At 37.4% G+C, this 21,241-nt stretch overlaps 2 protein-coding genes across 2 annotated transcripts in view; one reads left to right on the forward strand and one right to left on the reverse strand.

Moving 5' to 3' along the window:
- LOC132160308 (SLAM family member 9-like) overlaps positions 1-21,241 on the forward strand; it is a 67,544-nt gene that overhangs the window by 21,695 nt on the left and 24,608 nt on the right. The gene's annotated exons all lie outside the window — the stretch shown is intronic.
- Positions 9,835-21,241, reverse strand: part of LOC132160278 (uncharacterized) — a 43,286-nt gene continuing 31,879 nt past the window's right edge. The window contains exons 3-8 of the mRNA XM_059570025.1: positions 16,671-16,982; positions 16,060-16,398; positions 15,517-15,834; positions 10,443-10,560; positions 10,299-10,345; positions 9,835-10,224 (exon numbers count right to left, since the gene is read on the reverse strand). Coding sequence (XP_059426008.1) covers positions 10,315-10,345; positions 10,443-10,560; positions 15,517-15,834; positions 16,060-16,398; positions 16,671-16,944 — 1,080 coding nt within the window. The 5' untranslated portion in view covers positions 16,945-16,982 and the 3' untranslated portion in view covers positions 9,835-10,224; positions 10,299-10,314. The remainder of the gene's footprint in view (positions 10,225-10,298; positions 10,346-10,442; positions 10,561-15,516; positions 15,835-16,059; positions 16,399-16,670; positions 16,983-21,241) is intronic.

Here is a 21,241-nt window from a genome sequence, read left to right on the forward strand (position 1 = left end):
GGGTGACCCAAAACCACAGGAGCCAAAGGGGAATCAGTCAAATAAAAAGAAATGGTCTCAGTGTGGTTGCCCGAAGTGATAAGACTCACCGACTCAGTGACATGAGTGATGGGTGGAAGCGACTGACCACAGAGGGCACTGACTGAGATAGGTGGACTAAGTGGAACTGCACGAATACCCAGCTTAGACGCTGTCCCACAATCCAAAAAATTACCCTCTGCGCCAGAATCCACCAGTGCTTTACAAGAGAAAATGTCCCGGCCCCTCCGTATTTGAACCGAGAGCAGAGTTACCGGGGAGGAGGACATCTGAGTGGTGACTCCGCCCGTCAGTAGCCTCCTTACTGACGAGCTCTGGTTTTTACCGGGCACTGTGCAGCGATGTGACCTGCGGCACCACAGTATAGGCACAGCCCCAGGTTCCTACGCCTGTCCTTCTCCTCTCGAGAAAGGTGAGCCCTGCCCACCTGCATGGGTTCTGGATCAAAGCGGTGATCAGTTGTCTTCTCCGCCATGGCTGCAAACTGGTCACGCTGAAGTAGTCTTGTGTCCACTCAGATGGCCAGATCGATCAGTCCGTCAAATGAAGTGGGTAATTCCAGGGTGTAGATCTCCTTAATGATCCGGTCGGCCAATCCATACCTAAACATGTCCCACTGCGCTTCTTGGTTCCAGTTGCATTATGCCGCCAATGTTCGAAACTCAATAGAATAATCCGTAACCAACCGATCTCCTTGGCATAACTCCGCCAATTCCCTTGACGCCTCCCTACCAGATGCAGCCCGATCAAAAACATTCCTGAACTCCTCAGAAAACAATTGGAATGAAGAACAGCAAGTGTGTCCTTGTTCCCACACCGTTGTTCCCTAGAGAGCCGCTCGTCCAGAAAGCAGAGTTATGATAAAAGCCACTTTGGACTCCTCTGTAGGAAAAGATGAAGGCTGGAGAGCAATGTGAAGAGAGCAAGTGGTCAAAAATGAACGATATAACAGGGGCTCACCGGAACAAACAGTTGGAGGCGGTAGACAAGGCTCAATGCGTCGGTTGGTGATATCCACAGGTGGAAACGTCGGAGGATTAAGCGCAGTGGGTTGTTGGGCAGATTCAGGTTTTAATTGTCTGACCTGAGTGGTGAGATCAGAAACCTGCGTGACGAGTGCCTGCACTGCACGACCAGTAGCCATGATTTGCTCCTCTTGCTGTGCAAAACGACTATTGCTGCTGGTGAGAATGTCTCTCAGCTCTGCCATACTTGCTGGATCCATCTTGGTCAGATCGTTCTGTCACGTAAAAGAACACAAAATCCAATTGCAAGTAAAACAGTTTATTTGCCACAACGCAAACAGCAGGAAACAAGAAAATAGAGCAGGTGAGCTGGTGAATCGGTGAGCTGGAGAGCTGCCTCTGTAACACGGAGACTATGAGGCACTGATCCGAACCAACCCAGAGAATTCTCCTAGGAACAGGCATGGAAGCACACTGGGCGATCTCCTTGGCAGAGCGCAAGAAGAGTGATCTGAGGACTGAGAGCAAGACCAGCATCGACAACTACAAACAACGATCTGACAACATGCAGTAACAACCACAAGACAGATAAAGACATGACTGAACCAGCATCAGGTGCAGCCATGCTGATTAGCACATCAGCCCAATGATTGCCGGAGCAATGCTGAATGAGCAATCAGACAGAAACGAGAAAACAGACATGCAGAATGAACACACAGATCTATGAACCGTGACAGTTTGTTGTGACTTGTTTGATGCCATAAACAAAAAATTTTTTTGAACCATTTCTGAAATGTTACTGTATTGAAATTACACTGAATGGCTGATTGACACTTACCAATGACAGCAACATTGAATCTCTTTACGATGCTAAATCTGCTGCTGCTGATCTTTAGTTGATAAAGTCCAGAGTCTGTGGTTCTGGTGTTCATGATTGTCAGAGATTCAATCTGACCATCCAGCTTCAGTCTGTCTCTGAATCTCTCAGTTCCTTCATTACACTGAACATCTGTACAGGTCTTACTGAGATTTCCACTGATTTGAGCGATGCGAGTGTTATTTAAAAAAACATCAGTGTTTAGAGTGAATGAATCTCCCTCTTTAATAGACACTGAGATTTGAGACCTGGAGTAGAATTAAACACATAATCATAATCAGTTTGGGACAGTGAGACAAAATTAAACTGGAAAATACGATGAAAATGCTATTTTGACATACTTTGAGTACCACAAGGCTTAAAGAGGTCCTATGGTGTTGCTAAAAATAACATTATTTTTTGTATTTGGTGTAATGCAATGTGTTTATGTGGTTTAAGGTTCAAAAAACACATTATTTTCCACATAATGTACATTATTGTTTCTCCTTTATGCCCCGTCTTCTGAAACATGTTGATTTTTACAAGGCTCATCGTTCTGAAAAAAGAAGTGTGGTCTGATTGGCCAGCTATCCAGTGCAGTGACGTGACATTCAGCCAAGTATGGTGACCCATACTCAGAATTAGTGCTCTGCATTTAACCCATCCAAAGTGCACACACACACAGCAGTGTTCATCATTTATGCTGCGTTGCCTAGGGAGCAGTTGAGGATTCGATGCCTTGCTCAAGGGCACCTAAGTCGTGGTATTGCTGGGCCCAGGATTCGAAATTACAACCCTAGGGTTAGAAGTCAAACTCTCTAACCACTAGGCCACGACTTCAATGTCTGCATTGTGTCTGCACTGCAACTGTTCTCAGTATCAGTAACATGAGTGTTATTATTATATGATATATGATACGTCGTCTGACCGGTTTTGCAGTAATCATTTGCATGGGAATGAAGAAATAGAGTGAAGAATGTACAGTATCATCACAAAGCATTTTATATCTGAAATGTCTAGGCTACATCTGGGCATTATATAACCAATTACATATTTATTATAACTACATCAAATCAGATGTGCTAAAACACTAGTCACATTTAAATCTAGACTCAAAACCCATCTGTTTAGCTGTGCATTTATTGAAAGAGCACTGTGCTATGTCCGAACTGACTGCACTGTATTTTCACTGGTTTTTTTATTTAATTTTTTTATGTAAAATAATTTTCTATTTCTAACTGTTTTTAAATTAAGTTTAAATAAGTACATTTGTTAATAATTTTAAAGTTTTAAAATTGCTTGTTTTATTTTTGTTATTATTTTTCTTCATTATTATTTTACTTTCTTTTATGTAAAGCACTTTGAATTACCATTGTGTACGAAATATGCTATATAAATACACTTGCCTTGCCTTACATAAAAAAAAAAATATATCTTTAAAATCGTATTGTATTTTAAGAAGAATGTCAAAAAAAAAGCATACAAACAAAAAGGCATGTGAGTTAACCCATTTAGTGTTTTCTTTAAATTGAATAGTTTTCTTGCATTTGGCTCTCATATAAGTACTATTGGAGCATATTTGTCACACTGCTAGACTCTACCCTACACTTTCCAGAGCACTCTCAAATCCTTATTCATTCCCTGGTAACATCACAGATTGATTGATTATTGCAAATCTTCACTGCTTCCTGTTCACTATTGTATCCATTATAAAATCTTGCTAATGGCTTAAAGAGCTTCATAATTTGGCTCCTCTTTATCTTTCTGACATTCTTTAAGTACAGTAAACACAATAAATCACAAATAAATCCTTGCATAGAGTTGCAATATTGAGACTGTGACAGTGCCTTTATTTTGCATTTTGGAGTTCCTGACAAAGACTAATTCTGGCTAGTTGCAAATCACTACTTTATAGTCATTTTGAACAAATCAATAATTCAATTCAATTCAAGTTTATTTGTATAGCGCTTTTTACAATACAAATCGTTACAAAGCAACTTTACAGAAAATTATGTTTCTACAATATTTAGTAGTAGTTAGTAGTTTGTGTACGTTTGACAGGATTTTAGAAAAAATAAAAATTAATAATAATAATACAAGACGTAGTCAGCTAGACGATGAACTATCAATATTATTAATTAATAGTTATTATATGATGCAGTCACACATGTAGCAATAATTGTTAGTTCTGTTTGTTGATTCAAGGTTAGGGTCATCTGGGGTCCTCTGAGGGTCAGCATCATCTCTTCTCAGGTGTTCTGGATCCAGACTGGAGCTTGTGTAAATCCTAGTTACCACGGGATTTGGGAAGAGTCATCTCAGGGAGTGATTAGCTAAATCGCGCATGCCCAAAATTATGTTTCAGTCAATGCTGTCTTGAGTCAGAAAGAGAATTGATTAGTTCATCTTATGAGTCTTTCGGGTTCGAGTCATTCATTCATCACGCGACAGATCAATAAGCTTTAAAAATAATAACACAGGAACACTGTAAAACCCGACAAGTTAACTTAACTCAAACCGTTTGAGCAAACAGATTGCCTTGACTGTAAAACCCAACAAGTAAACTTAACTCAAATGGTTTGAGTAAACAGATATCCTTAAGTTATGTTAACTCAAACCATTTGAGGAAACCGATTGACTTTAAGTTTAAGTTTAAGTTTAAGTTGAAAAAACTAACAGTTATGAGTACTCTGAACTTAATTCAGTTGAGTTCACTGAAAGAAGATATACATTGCCATTAAGTAATTAAGTGATTAACTGAGTGATAATTATGAATTAGTGATGAACAACTGCTGTTAACAAACAGAAGTAGAGAAGAAAAGAGAAACACAAGAACTACTACAACTGACTTCAGACACAGCCTTAGATGAAATCAACTGAAATAAAATACATGAAATCTCTCAAGATCTGATTAAACAACCCCACAAACAGCATCACCAGCTCCACTTATTAATAACCAGACTGACTTTATTTCTGTCAGACGTCTACAGAAGATCTTATTGAGAATGAACTAAGGTTTAGATGTTGATTTATTGTTTCATTTGAAGTAACCATGTTAGAGATCAGTGTTTGTTTTAGTTGGGCTCTTGATCCTTGATTTCTGTCCTAGTCTTTTCTCTGGCTGTTATAACCATGTGTTTCTAAAACATATTTGTTGTAATTCAAAAGCCCAGAAGAAATGCCATCAGGTGTTAACCTGTACCTAGGTGTAGGTTGTTATACTTTATATAATTACTTGAATTCAAAGTTTTAAAACTTACATGGTTTAAATCAAGGCAATGTCTTTGATTTGCAGTTGATTTTACAACATGCTCAATCATCAGTTATTTCATTATTTCATGAAGACTATTTTATTTTCTTGATATTAGGACAAAAACAGTGTCTGAAAATTACATTGAAATAACATCTAAATCTAATGCATCCTGAGACTGTTGATTTGGTCCCGAAACAGTATAAATTAAATTAAATGATGTTGAAAATATTTCCGCTGACCACTTTTGAACTAGTTTTGAACCTTGTAAGGAGGTTCTGTGAACGTCTAAATCAGACGTACAGAAGACGTCAAAAAAAGACGTCATAAAAACTTTCATTCTGGCTCCTCAGTGGACGTCTTTTCAACGTCTGCAAAGACAAAAAGACGTCCACTGGACGTAACTTTGCACAGTGGGAATCTATCTATTTGCACTTAGTGTTAATGGCACATCATTAAAAAATACTGCTATTTTCACTTATTATAAAGAGAATAGTCAAAGAGAAAATAGTCAAAATGAATGGCATGATAAAATCTGCAAATTAGGCCTATCTTTATTTTTTTAAAGGTAGCCCTACCTTTCTTTAAGAAAATAAATAAATAAATATATATTTTTTATTGTCTCAATATATAATAAAGAAATTCAGACAAGCAGTTTGTGATTTTCTACCTTTATTAAACATTACACTAGCATGTCATTAGCATGATTAGCAAAGTTACTAGCATGTTGCAAGCATGATTAGCAAGATACTAACATGTTGCTATCATGTTTCTAGCATGATTAGCAAGTGACTAGCATGTCACTAGCCTGATTAGCAGAGGCATAGGCGCCGATACCGTGGGTGCTCTGGGGCTCGAGCACCCACGGAAAATACCGAGCACCCACGGAAAATGAGCACCCACGTGTGCCAGTGCCAGACTGCCAGTAGGCTACATTTATTTAAAATTAAACATTGCAGTTGGCGCTATGAAGCGTCTGCCACACTGTGATTGGTTATGTTGTTGTCAGTGACAGTGACATAACCAGTCGCATGCATGTTCCATATCCTATCCACCAATCACAGCGTTTCTGAAAACGTCCCATCCCCCATTATACAGTGCCGTGCGAGTATGTAATCATTTACTGCTTTCCGTAATCACTAATCATTAATCAGACTAAAATGGACAGATTTGTTATAAAAAAAGCCAAACCTATTAATATTGATATATCGACATCCACCACAAGTGCCCTCTCAGACTAATGGACACAAAAGTAGCCTACTTTTGGACAGAATACGAGTTCTTTGTTAAATACATAAAATAAAAAAATATTTTTTTAGCCTATATGAATAATGGATTCGAAACCTCAAAGAAAAGCCATGCCACTATCAAAAGAAACCTCGAAACATAAATGAGGTAGACATTCCCAGAAACTCATTATTTTAGTCGCAACAATAGGTTAATGGAAACGCTGTCCTTTCGCAATAGTTTTTTAATCAATATTTACAAAACATTAATTTCCCAAGAAGCTGAACGCATTAGCGGTTACGTGTCAGTTAAACTTTTCATCTCCAATCCTGTTTGTATTTTTGAGAAGTGACGCTGTTTTGTTTGTTTGTATCGGCCGCTGTCCATTAGCCTAAGGTTCTGAAATGCAATATTTTTTTAATAGCCTAGTCTATTTTTTTTATTTTTTAAATGGCGTGCGCCCTTGAGCACCCACGGAGAAAAACATAAATCGGCGACTATGAGCAGAGGTACTAACATGTCACTAGCATTATTCTAGCATAATTATCAAGTGACTAGCATGTCACTAACATGATAAGCAAGTGACTAGCATGTTGCTAACCTGTTTCTAGCATGATTAGTATACAACTAGCATGTTTTTAGCATGATAAGCAAGTGAATAGCAGGTTTCTAGCATGATTAGCATGTCACTAGCATGTTTCTAGCAAGATTAGTATGTTGCTAGCATGTTGTTATCATGATTAGCAAGTTACTAACATGTTGCTAGCATGTTTCTAGCATTATTAGTATGTTACTGGCATGTTTCTAGCATGATTAGCATGTTACTAGCATGATTAAAATTTTACTAGAATGTTTCCTAGCATGATTAGCAAGTGACTAGCATGTCACTAGCCTGATTAACAAGTTACTAGCGTGTCACATGTAGCATGTTGTAAGCATGATTAGCATGTGACTAGCATGTTTGTTACATCATTACCATTTTGCTAGGAAGGATAGATAGATAGATAGATAGATAGATAGATAGATAGATAGATAGATAGATAGATAGATAGATAGATAGATAGATAGATCGATCGATCTAGATAGAGCTTGATTGAGTCTAATGGACTGTGGAGCTTGGCTTATCTGAACATTCCATCAATGAAAGTCTATGGGATTTTTTAGATTTTTAACCGTAAGTCCAATCAGTTAGAAAAGATATAGCAACTAACTTCAGATCAGTCTGAAGATCTGGGCTGAGTTTGGAGTCTATAGAGTTAAAGCTCTTGGAGAAGTTAGAATGGCAATTTTAGTCTCAGAATAATAATAATAAGAAGTTTCTCATGCCAACTTAATTACAGATATCGTAAATGGAGTTTTGACTAGTCACAAAGTATTTAGAGATATCTCATCAGATTTCTTACAAGTGCAATTACAATTGCAGATATTTCTTATTGTCATTGTTACTAGTTGAATTACAATTATGACTCATCAAAATATAGTTGTTCCTATCTTAAATTATATTTATGGATAGTCAAAACCAGTTTTAAATGCTAAAATGGCTGGCGATAAGCACAGGATTAAATAAATTGCATAAAGGATATATTGTATAGTGATAGTAATTATCTTCGTTCTTTGGTAATATATAGAATTAATATTGTCCATCTTCGCAGTTGCTTGGGCAGTCACGTTTATGTCACTACGTGAACGACCCTCACGCAAGCGCATGTTTAAATAGAGATCCATTATTTATCTATTTCTTAAATATTTATCATTAAACATGCACTTGCGCATGGGGCGTGCTTTCAAGAACGTACATTTAATACACTGGGCCGAATATGAACATAAGGCAGTCTGACACCGGATGCAAAACAGAGCAAATGGAAAAAGAAAGGGTGATCTATGGCTATTATTAACTCTATATAAAGCATACGGACATAAAAGACAAACGATGTGCAGAAAGATGCATAAACAACAGTCGTCCAACCTAGGATGAAGTCATTATGTATATTAAAAACAATTTGGGACAAATAAACTATGTTAGCGGTGCTCTGTGGTGTGGCCCTGGATCGCCGCGGACAGTCGGCTTTAACTTTAACTTAATGTTGTTAAACTCAATCTACAAAACAAACTGTTAGCTGAAATTAGGGCTGGGCGATATATCGAACGATATGATCATGCGCATCTAATCAGTAAAGCTGCTTCCGTGATCACCGCTAAAATCGCCATCACCTGCTTATAATTGGAGTGGCATTTAATAGACAGAGCCGTAGATCGCTGACAAGCCACGCCATATCGCGTTCATTATCGCAGATGAATCGCCTTCGATAATGAACGCGATATGGCGTGGCTTGTCAGCGATCTACGGCTCTGTCTATCAGAGGTGGGACTTTCAAGTCACAAGCAAGTCTTCAAGTCATATTCAAGTCCTCAAAGGGTTAAAGCTAAAGAGTTAATTAAGTGACTAATTAAATGATGATTGTGCATTAGTGATGAACACCTGCTGTTAACAATCAACATCACTGAAGTAAAGAGAAACACAAGAACTACAACTGAATTTAGCCACAGCCTTCAAATGAAAAAAAAGTAAAAGAAAAAAAAACACTATGCCACCATAATTGTGGTCAAGGTTTGCTTTAAGTAGTGTCTTGACCCTTTTACTAATTCAAACCAATTTGATTCAAAACAATTGCAATATTGTTTTCGCAACAAACATGTATGCATTGCTGAGTCATGAGACCTTATGCTTTTTCTGCTTATAACTCATGATGACTGAACATCATGAAATTGTGTTTATCTTTGGATAGTAGACTGACACTCAGCTATTACTGAACTGAAAAAAAAAAAAAAAATCACAATGCTTCAATGTTGAAAGACACAAAAGGAGACAATCAGTTCAGGTTTTTAGACTAGCACACTTATCACACGATCCTCAACAGTGGTGACAATTTTTCATACTGCAGTGCATGACGGGAGTTTTTACTAAGGTTTTACCCAGCATTCAACATTTTGTTGATTGTCACCACTGTTGAGAGTCATATGCTGGTTCTTGATGTCTGTGTGTGTCTACAGAGTATAGTTTTTCAAATTTTGTATGCACTTACTTAAGATATCTAACATGACAGTCAAGGGTCAAGAGCCCCACTAAAGCAAACACTGATCTACATTATGGTTGCATCACTTTAACCAATAAAACATCAACATCTGATCCTCTGTAATTCTCAAGAACAGCAGGTGTTCATCATTAATGCACAATCATCACTTAATCACTTAATTATCTCATTAACTTTAACCCTTTGAGGACTTGTGATATGACTTGAAGACTTGCTTGTGACTTGAAAGTCCCACCTCTGCTGTCTATTAAATGCCACTCCAATTATGTGATGGCGATTTTAGCGGCGATCACGGAAGCAGCTTTACTGATTAGATGCGCATGATCATATCGTTCGATATATTGCCCAGCCCTAGCTGAAATATCATCAAAATAAAAATAAACACTGAAATAAGAACATGTGCTTTATCTGTCAATTAGAAGCGCATGAAAGTTTCGTTAGCAACAGCAGAGTTTTCTTTCATAATCATCCTGGGTCCAATTCGATTAATATTAAAATAAAGTTAAGCATGATTAAGACACCCAGTGCTCTGATGCTGCTGTAGTGTCGCTGGTTCGCATAAAATAAAATTGTGTAATTATTATCTGTGAAAGATAGCCTACAAACATAAAAAAACTGTTTATGAATTATGAAACTATAAATAAGTTGGCTACAATAAACTATAAATTAAGAGTTTAGATGACACAGAGGTGGGGGGGGGGTAGTCTGCTCTTTTGTCTTCTCCAATGTCTAAAGCAAACCTTTGCCCTTGCTGTTTTAATTTTTCTTTTCCATTGGGATGCTTTTGTCAGCACACTGAAATTAGATAAATGTGAAATCAGAGTTTTGTTCAAAGAAACACTACAGAAAACTGTGATGCAGTATCTTACCACACTCTTGGAATTTCTATTGAGCTGCAGGACCTCCATTTCTTTCCCTGGCTAATTTGATAAACAGTTGCACACAGTTAAATGCTAATTTTGCAAAATAGAGATAGTAGAGATTTTAGTTTTGCTTTAAGATATAGGTGATACTTGCCATTTCTTCTCCTGTTGTAATAGTAAATCGCAGCTGCAACCACGAGCAGAAAAGCACCAACACCAACAACAGTCTCTGCTACAGCAGCTGGAGACAGACCTGAATCTGGAACAGCTAAAGAGAGACAGTCATTAGTGTGAATGTGTCTGATTTATAGCAAACATTGTGAGCAATGTTCCCTCTAACCTGCTTGTCTGTTGTGACCCTGCGGAAGAAAATATTTGTCACGTAATCGCAACAATGAGTTGGGAGAACCTGCATGGGCAAACTGCTATAGAGTTGGTGTCGCTTTAGAGTTTGGACCTGGTGAATGTGGTTTAGTTTCAGGTTTGGAGTAGCTGCAGAAACTAAATTCTTTAATGTTTGCAGAGGAAATGGCTCAACATGAGAATCAATGCAAACACAATGACATCTGAAATTAAACAACATCATATATTAAAGATTGGCTTGATTAAGTGAAGGAAATAGTGGATGATGAATGGCACAGAGGGGTAACAATATTCGGAGACATGTGGTGTGCTATCTGTACTGCATAGGGATGTTAGATGACTATATAAGAATTCACGTTCACATTAAAATAACCAACAACAACAACAACAACAAAAAACTTAGGTTTACAGATATGGTTTAAAGATTTCTATTTGTTTTGTTTTCTATTCTATTCTATTCTATTCTATTCTATTCTATTCTATTCTATTCTATCAGTTCTAGTATAAAGAGTTTTTGCTCAGGTGGCCGAAATGTCCGTCTAATAGAGACATAATAGATTCACAATTCAATTCGATTCGATTAACAATTTGATTGGGCATTCTTTAAGGTTATTTGCACTTCCCCTAAATTCTTTAAATGCTTAGTCAGGGTGCAAATTACACAGCAGCCTTAATGAAGCACCTCTGTATAATTTGAGCTTCTTTATCTTCTTTTCATAAAATACAATGCTGTAGCATTTAACTTTTCCTTTCCATGGGTGAATGATGATTCTGAAAGTAAATGGACCCGATGTCTGTTTGCTAAAGTAACAAATGCAACTTACATCTGATTGACAGATACATCATCTCATGGAGCAAGTTTAGTCCAACGAAGCAATAACATTGTAATATGGATCATAATTCCTTTGTTTACGTTTCAGTTCTTCAGCGACAGAACTGTTTGCGTCTGTTATGGAATAACTCACGGTCAGAAACTGCGTCTTGGTAGTAAAAACACGGCATGGTTTTGCAGCGTACAGTGTCACAAACAGAATGAGACGATCCACCGGAAAAAAAGAATGAATGAAAGATAGGCGGAAGATAGTTTATTTGAATTTTGGCGCTCCCTCGTGTCGCGCTCTGACGCACCTGTCAGATAGAGGTGGAACTTATAGCGATCGCCTTTTTCTATGTTTGTTTCATTTTTAAACTTTTTTTATATATGTGAGAGTGTGTTTTATGTTGAATGTGAATGTATCTGCATGATTACCATCTGTTTGAGTGCAAATCAGCCCAAATCAGCTCGCTATTACTGAATGGTCACGGCTATCAAAGTGAACGCGTCTATATGAATAGAGAGAGTGGATTATTTACTTCGGCACATTTGTGTTATTACCATCTGTACAAGTGGCCATCAGAACATCAGCACTTATTTGCATCGTAATTCATTGTAAATGCTGCGTTTCTAGCAATCTCAGGATTTTCTGTAATTGGCAAACAAAGTTAAATCTTATTTTTCTTACTCAAATTATTCTTATTGTATTTTTCTAGTGCTCAAATAAATCACTTATATGATGTCTAAGTTTCTGTCTAGTGTTTTATAATTGAAAAGAACCATGCAGTGAAATGTTTACTGACTAAATGGTTTGTAGAAGCCTTCAATACTATTGGGAAACATGTTTTTTTATATTTGGGGGGTGAGGGTGTAGACATAGTCTCGTTATTTGCAGGAGTCTCATTTTTCATGAAATCTTATTCAGATTTGAAATAGAAACAACTCATGAGACATGTGGCTTTCAACTCATCACTTTTCTAGATTGCTCCAGGACTCATTTCATGTATTTTTATATCAAATAAAAAAAATATTTAAGTGTGGTAAAAAATTTCAAGGCACTTTAGTGTCTATAACTTTTAATATTTTTGAGTATTATCAAATCTGGTTGATATAACCTAAAGCTCAAAGGGTCTTCTCTCAAAATACACCAAAATTATGTTTGTAACACACTGAAGTAGGAAACTATTACAATTATAAGTTAGGTAGAGCACTTTCAGCTGTGAATCCCATAATGGGGGGTGCTGACTAAAAGGTTTTAACCTAATAGTAAAACTTAGGTCAAGTGACCACTGAGTGACCGGGGCCCATTTAAGTTTAAACTTAAACTCTGAGTTGACTTACTCTGAGATTGGAAACTCTTTAAGATTTTGGTTTCAGAACAGCTGTATTGAATTTGTTCAATCAAGTTAGGTGAAAGCACCACAACTATTTAAAGCCATGATCAATGGTGCTACGAAATTATGATGCACAATGGCAACAGCTCTAGACAAAATGAGTTCTGCATACTTCAGAGTCAACATGTAAGTTTGATTCCTAACCTTTGTTATAATATCAGAGGTGAATACTGGCAGAATGGTAAGTTATTGAACTAAGTTTCATTGTATCCCATGAGGAAAAGAAAAAATTGGTGGCAGCAGCTACAGTTAAAATGGAGAATAAAAATAATTCAATCAGGTAAAGCTTTAAGCATAAAAGGTTTGTAGACTACACGACTTTACAAACATTTGACATATTAATCAACCCTCACCCGTCCCTTCCATTTATTAGGAACACCATACTAATACTGTGTTTGAACCCCTTTCGCCTTTAATTCTATGTGGCATTGATATAACAAGGTGCTGAAAGCATTCTTTAGAAATGTTGGCCCATATTGATAGGATAGCATCTTGCATTTGATGGAGATTTGTGGGATGCACATCCAGGGCACGAAACTCCCATTCCACCACATCCCAAAGATGCTCTATTGGGTTGAGATCTGGTGACTGTGGGGGCCATTTTAGTACAGTGAACTCATTGTCATGTTCAAGATACCAATTTGAAATGATTCGAGCTTTGTGACGTTGTGCATTATCCTACTGGAAGTATCCCATTCGCCTCAAGGTTGTGCGTGTTGTGGCCTTACAAATGCTTTGCTGCATACCTCGGTTGTAACGAGTGGTTATTTTAGTCAAAGTTGCTCTTCTATCAGCTTGAATCAGTCGGCCCATTCTCCTCTGACCTCTAGCATCAACAAGGCATTTTCGCCCACAGGACTGCCACATACTGGATGTTTTTCCCTTTTCACACCATTCTTTGTAAACCCTAGAAATGGTTGTGCGTGAAAATCCCAGTAACTGAGCAGATTGTGAAATACTCAGACCGGCCCGTCTGGCACCAACAACCATGCCACGCTCAACACTCATTTCATGTATTTTTATATCAAATAAAAAAAATATTTAAGTGTGGTAAAAAATTTCAAGGCACTTTAGTGTCTATAACTTTTAATATTTTTGAGTATTATCAAATCTGGTTGATATAACCTAAAGCTCAAAGGGTCTTCTCTCAAAATACACCAAAATTATGTTTGTAACACACTGAAGTAGGAAACTATTACAATTATAAGTTAGGTAGAGCACTTTCAGCTGTGAATCCCATAATGGGGGGTGCTGACTAAAAGGTTTTAACCTAATAGTAAAACTTAGGTCAAGTGACCACTGAGTGACCGGGGCCCATTTAAGTTTAAACTTAAACTCTGAGTTGACTTACTCTGAGATTGGAAACTCTTTAAGATTTTGGTTTCAGAACAGCTGTATTGAATTTGTTCAATCAAGTTAGGTGAAAGCACCACAACTATTTAAAGCCATGATCAATGGTGCTACGAAATTATGATGCACAATGGCAACAGCTCTAGACAAAATGAGTTCTGCATACTTCAGAGTCAACATGTAAGTTTGATTCCTAACCTTTGTTATAATATCAGAGGTGAATACTGGCAGAATGGTAAGTTATTGAACTAAGTTTCATTGTATCCCATGAGGAAAAGAAAAAATTGGTGGCAGCAGCTACAGTTAAAATGGAGAATAAAAATAATTCAATCAGGTAAAGCTTTAAGCATAAAAGGTTTGTAGACTACACGACTTTACAAACATTTGACATATTAATCAACCCTCACCCGTCCCTTCCATTTATTAGGAACACCATACTAATACTGTGTTTGAACCCCTTTCGCCTTTAATTCTATGTGGCATTGATATAACAAGGTGCTGAAAGCATTCTTTAGAAATGTTGGCCCATATTGATAGGATAGCATCTTGCATTTGATGGAGATTTGTGGGATGCACATCCAGGGCACGAAACTCCCATTCCACCACATCCCAAAGATGCTCTATTGGGTTGAGATCTGGTGACTGTGGGGGCCATTTTAGTACAGTGAACTCATTGTCATGTTCAAGATACCAATTTGAAATGATTCGAGCTTTGTGACGTTGTGCATTATCCTACTGGAAGTATCCCATTCGCCTCAAGGTTGTGCGTGTTGTGGCCTTACAAATGCTTTGCTGCATACCTCGGTTGTAACGAGTGGTTATTTTAGTCAAAGTTGCTCTTCTATCAGCTTGAATCAGTCGGCCCATTCTCCTCTGACCTCTAGCATCAACAAGGCATTTTCGCCCACAGGACTGCCACATACTGGATGTTTTTCCCTTTTCACACCATTCTTTGTAAACCCTAGAAATGGTTGTGCGTGAAAATCCCAGTAACTGAGCAGATTGTGAAATACTCAGACCGGCCCGTCTGGCACCAACAACCATGCCACGCTCAAAATTGCTTAAATCACCTTTCTTTCCCATTCTGACATTCAGTTTGGAGTTCAGGAGGTTGTCTTGACCAGGACCACACACCTAAATGCATTGAAGCAACTGCCATGTGATTGGTTGATTAGATAATTGCATTAATGAGATATTGAACAGGTGTTCCTAATAATCCTTTAGGTGAGTGTAGATTGCAATATAAGCAACACAGTGCTATTGTAAACACATATAATTTCATTTAAACACTTGATATACTCACCACAGACAAAAACAATGAATTTCTTGAATATGGTGTGTTTGCTGCCAGTGATATCGAGGTGATAGAGTCCACTGTGTTCAGCTGCAATCTTTCTGATGGTCAGAGATCCAGTTTCATCATCCAGCTCCAGACTGCTTCTGAATCTTCCATTAGCACCATCAAATGTAGAGGATGATGAAGCTGTTTTGTTGATTTTTGCTATGACATGGTCTTCATGTTCAAATCTCCATTGAACCAGATCATCTCCTTCTACATTAGTAAGACCAGATCCCAAAGTGACAAAAACTCCCTCCTTCACTTGCACTCTGTTCAGTTGATCTGTCTCAGGATAAAACATACATGAAGAACATTCATGAAGAGATTCACAGATATTATTAATAATACAATTCCTATACAAATGTCTAATTTGCCCCAACACACTTTTTTTTTTTTTTTTTTGCCCTGACATTCTGGTGTAAACATTTTAATTTCAAAGTATTTAAATTCTTTACAGTGCTGATTTGATTAGGACCATTATTACATTTAAAAAGTGAACCAACTCACCACTGACAATAACATTGAATGACTTGTGTGTGGTGTAGCTGCTCTTCTTGAAATCAACTTCATAAAGTCCAGAAGTGCTGTTTCTGATGTCCCTGATAATGATATTTCCAGTCTGAAGATTCAGGTGCAGTCTGCTTCTGAATATCCCATCAGCAATATGATCATATGTAGAGTGGATGTGTTCATCTTTCTTAATTTTAGCAATAACATCTTTATCTCTAAATCTCCATAGTATCTCATCGTCATTCTGTATTTTAGGAACACCAGTGTGTAGGACAACCGAATCTCCCTTCATCACTGACACAACCGTCACTCCATCAGACCGAGGATCAGACACAACTGAAGAACAAACACAACGTTTTTCAGTCAGTTATCACTTTCATAACACTGTCCTTAAAAAGATTCGCAGAATTTCACAGTTGAATTTCTGCAGTCTTAATTTAATTTATTCAGTCTGTTTACATTTTGTAAATGTTTAAAGACAATCTATAATGACAGTTTGCCAATTAAACTATGCATGTTTAACAATTAAAATGTCACTGAAATTAAAATTTTCAGTGAGTAAGAATTATGCAAATAACATCATTACATGTAAAAACTGAAACACTCACCAGTGATGTTGAATATCTTTGAGGATGATTCTGTGCTGGTAATCTTTAGTTTATATTCTCCAGTGTCTGTGTTTCTGATATTTTTAATTTTGAGATCTCCACTCTGATCGTCCAGCTCCAGTCTGTCTTTGAACCCTCCATAATAAGTAATCTTTTTTGAGACCTTATTAGACTCTCTGTTGACTCTAGCAATGAGAAATCCTTGAAACCTCCACTCGATCACATCATGTACATCAGTAACATCAGAGCGTAGCGTGACAGAATCTCCCTCCATCACTGACACTGACACCACTTCATCTTCAACACCAAACACTGGAGAACAAACAGACATACAGTATTAATTAAAATATAATAGAGATTATTAAATCTTACAAATAAAGCATATGTGAATTACTGTATAAAAATATAGCCTGCAGAAACTGTCATGAATCTAGCCTCTGTGGTTCTTCCCACTTGCCAGCAGAGGGCTCCCTCATCTGAGTATTGACTTCAGTAACCTGAACCCTATTTCCCATGATCCCTGTACCTCAAACTGAGTGCCACATTCATCTGTTCTCTATTCCCTGTGCTATTTAAAGGGGTCATATGATGCAATTTAAAATGTTCCTTTCTCTTTGGAGGGTTACAAGCTCTTGATGCATAAAGAAGATCTGTAAAGTTGCAAAGACTAAAGTCTCAAATCCAAAGAGATATTCTTTATCAAAGTTAAGACTCTGCAACGCCCCCTAAAACTACTTTTTTTAAATACGCCCCCACATGTTTACATCACTATATGGAAATATTTGCATAATGCTGCCCTAATTTACATGCAAAGAAAGAAGGCCTGGTTTCAGTAACCGCAGTTTGTGTTGAAGCAGTCATGTCAGGGAGATGCTGTGTGTTTCTAGGAGAAAGCAAAAGCACTTTATTTGGCCTTCCGAAAGTATGGATTTAGGAATCTTTAAGATTACTTACAACAGAACATTGCAGAATGCATTTTATGGATGACCGTTTTGTGAACCTACACTGTAAAAAAATTTTTGTCGTTAAATAACAGTAATTTAATAGCAGCAGAGGTGCCAGTAAAGTACTGTTAATTTACAGCTCTCAGCCATTAGTTTACTACTCTTATTTATTTAATTTTTTACAGTGTGTGACAAGGGGGGCGTGGGCAGGCGGAAAGCTAAAAAGCGTGTGGGGACAAGCGGTAATAAGGAGGTCAAATGATTAACACCTGTTTTTAATTCCAGTGATTTGGGGAGAGATGAGTTATAAGCGCCCTGCAGTCTGGGAAGAGGTAGAAGGAAGCTGACTCGTTGAATGTGCGTCTGTGGGCAAGAGCCGAGCCACGGTTTACTTTCGTTTATTTATTTTTCATTCTGAGTTAAATCCTTGTTCACCACCCCTGACTTCCTTTTCCTTATCTAATGAGCTGTATTACACTGGTGCCAAAACCCGGGACAAGGAAGATAACACGCCACCATGTAGCCAGCTGCAGCAACGCCACTTGAACCAAACGCAACACCAGGCGCTGATTGATGGACCGGGAGTTATCTCTAGCACAGGTGCCAGTAAATAGTTTAACAAACTAAATGTGATTAAATATCAATTGAAATGACAATGAAAAGCAGGTTTTATGGGAAGAGCATTGCCAGATGATAAAGTTGGTGCAGATAATAATTTCACTGTAAAACTTGCACTGTTACTTTGGAAATTGCGGTTTAATTCCGTTGAAGACCTTCTCCATTCGGCGTTTTTGCATCCGTTAGCTACTTGTTAATCAGACAATGCTTCTATGTTCGTTCTTGGTGCCAACTGTGGAAAAAAAACGATCAATAAAAGGCGTATAATAAACCGCTAACTGCAAGCACTGCATGCGTTCAACTGTGTGACGCGCGTGCACGCGAAGGGGAGTGCGATTTGTCCGGGGAGTCAGATTTCGGTACAACACCGGTAGACGGAATAACAGTAGGCCTACCTCATTTGCCTGGATTCTATTCGTGATTTTTTTTTTTTTTTTTTTTTTTTTTTTTTTTTGCTGCCTGCCCTGCTCTCATGTGCAGGCTACGCCTCACTTAAAGCGGCCACAGTAATTACATTTAGATTTTCCGACAAGAAAACAGAAAAAATAAAATATAAATACAGATTTTAGGTTGGAAAAACGAAAGGGAAAGTGCTGCAGTTAGGCTAAAAAACAAAAGGCAGACAAACAAACAACAACAAAGTAGGCTACTTACCAATCACGAAAAATGTGAAAAAAAAGAGTTCAAGTGCCATATTCATCTTGATGTAGAGTTGAATATAATGTTATTAATGTCCTCTGCTCTCTGTTTGTCAGTGCTCTATTTCTGAGCCGCAGCGTGAGCCGACTAACAGAGAGAAACAGCTAGCGACTTTTAAATAAAGACTTTAACACATTGATGATGATTTATATATGAATTATATTGCGGAGTTCTAATACGCTGAAAGAGACAAGAAAAGCAAGAGGCGCAGCCCTGTATCTAAAACGGCTGAATCATCCGCTCATCTGTAGGAATTCCCCTTCGAGAAACATACGCATAGCGTAACCCCTCTCTCCCGGGCTCTTTCTAACGCTTCTCGCACTCGCTCCGAGCGGGGCTCGAACCCACCACCCATTCTGAATTTTAGAATTAGGCTATGCGTATGACATGAATAGATAGACTATGTTATGGAGAAACCCCAAACCATCTCTTAAGCATTAAGGAGCAGGCGTCCTGTAGCCTATGCGAGCTATGGCATCCTTTTGACGTGCACTCTTGCTTTATCCCCTACTGTGAATGTCATTTTTTTTATTCTAAATATTAATTTCAATTCATTTAAAATTTTAAAATCGTCTGGTCAGAACAATGATAATTCAAAATTGTCTTTACTGATTGTGCATACAGTGTTAGGGAAGCCATTCAGAAATAGCTTGATAAGCTTCTATCTATTCATAAGTTAAACTACAGTAGGCTAGTTAACAAATTAGCTAAGTTACTACCAAAAATAAGCTAGCTCACTGAAAATATTTTTTCCACCACGTCGTATTATAAATAACTGTATAAGCATTCATGAGGAATATTTTAGGTAAAATATTAGATATTTAAAACAACAATGCTATCCACCTTAGGGAAATAAAGTCAAGAATAACAAGGTGCAGTAAATGGTAAAACTGTTTGCACTACAAACCATTGTGTAAATAAGACCATACCATTAAAATAATATGTCAAGACACACCAGTTTTCAACATTAAGCAGCAAAAGCTGTTTTGTTTAGGTAAAAATAGCTGGATGCGGATGAGACTGAAAGCAGACCCATAGAATTTACAAATGGATGCGCTCGCTTTTACAAGAAGAATACGGTTATTGTTTTAGTAACTTAAATTAAGCACACAGAAGCATTTTCAAAAAAATGATGTGCGATAGATGGCTGCATTATGGTAAGAAATTAAATTGAATGCTGAACACCCACTCACATACTGTAATACTGTGATGTGGCCTCATTGCCTTATTTTTCTGTTAAAAATTACAATTTGTAATTTAAATTAAGATTTTCAAAACAGATGAACAAAAAACAATATAATAATTAGATAAAAATGATTGATATAACAATACTAATTTTATTTTACAGAATACAATTGTTTTACAAAAAAACTGCAGGGTTATTAGCTAACATACAGGCAGCCTATAACGTCATCATATGACCCAGTTATGATAAAAATCACAGTAATTCTTAATTTCTATCAGGAGTGTCAAATCTTTCAAATGAAATATACAAATCCAATATTATAAATCCACTGGGAAAAACAACTCATGTACACTTCTATACACTGGAGAAAACATGGATTATCATATTTTCACTTCGAATTTATGTGTATATATATATATATATATATATATTTTTTTTTTTTCCTATTTATGCCCATAATAGGACTGAGTGCACATTACTTAGCTTAGCCCTAAACAAGTTATGTCTGCTTTATTCAAACTGGAAGCCAGAGGGCGCCCTTGTGTGGCAACTCTACATCACAGAAGTAATAGAACTCACAACGCTCCAAATCCCTAAAATGGACATAAGCATCTCTGTCTCTGTAGCTGAAAAAAAAGATGATGGAAATGCTTGAACTGATTAATTGTAAGGACAATACACCCATGACCGTGACAATATATTAGACAATCGAGATTAGTATGTGATCTTGTAAAAAGACTTATTAATCAGATTAGATGTCCTGTCAGGCAAGTAAAATTCTCTTGCCCCTTTCAAAAAATGTACACGGAAGTGTTCTGAAAAACAGTGGACACAATTTGAGAAAGCATGATTCATCTGGGAGGTTCTAATGATGATGAGTGCTATATCATCTCTCCTGTTCACCTTTTCTGGATGAGATGTCATAGACTACAATAAAAGCAGCAGCCATGCCCACCAGAGCAGAGATGACCAATCGAGTGACAACTTCAGGAACATGACAACAGAAAACACAATCTGAGGAAATAGAAAAAAAACTGCATTAAACAGGACAGTTCCTACAAGACGGATATTTAATTTGAGAGGGAAACAGGGTACATTACTCCTAAAGGGGCCATATGATGCGA

Source organism: Carassius carassius, chromosome 16 (assembly GCF_963082965.1).
Source record: "Carassius carassius chromosome 16, fCarCar2.1, whole genome shotgun sequence".
Taxonomy (NCBI): domain Eukaryota; kingdom Metazoa; phylum Chordata; class Actinopteri; order Cypriniformes; family Cyprinidae; genus Carassius; species Carassius carassius.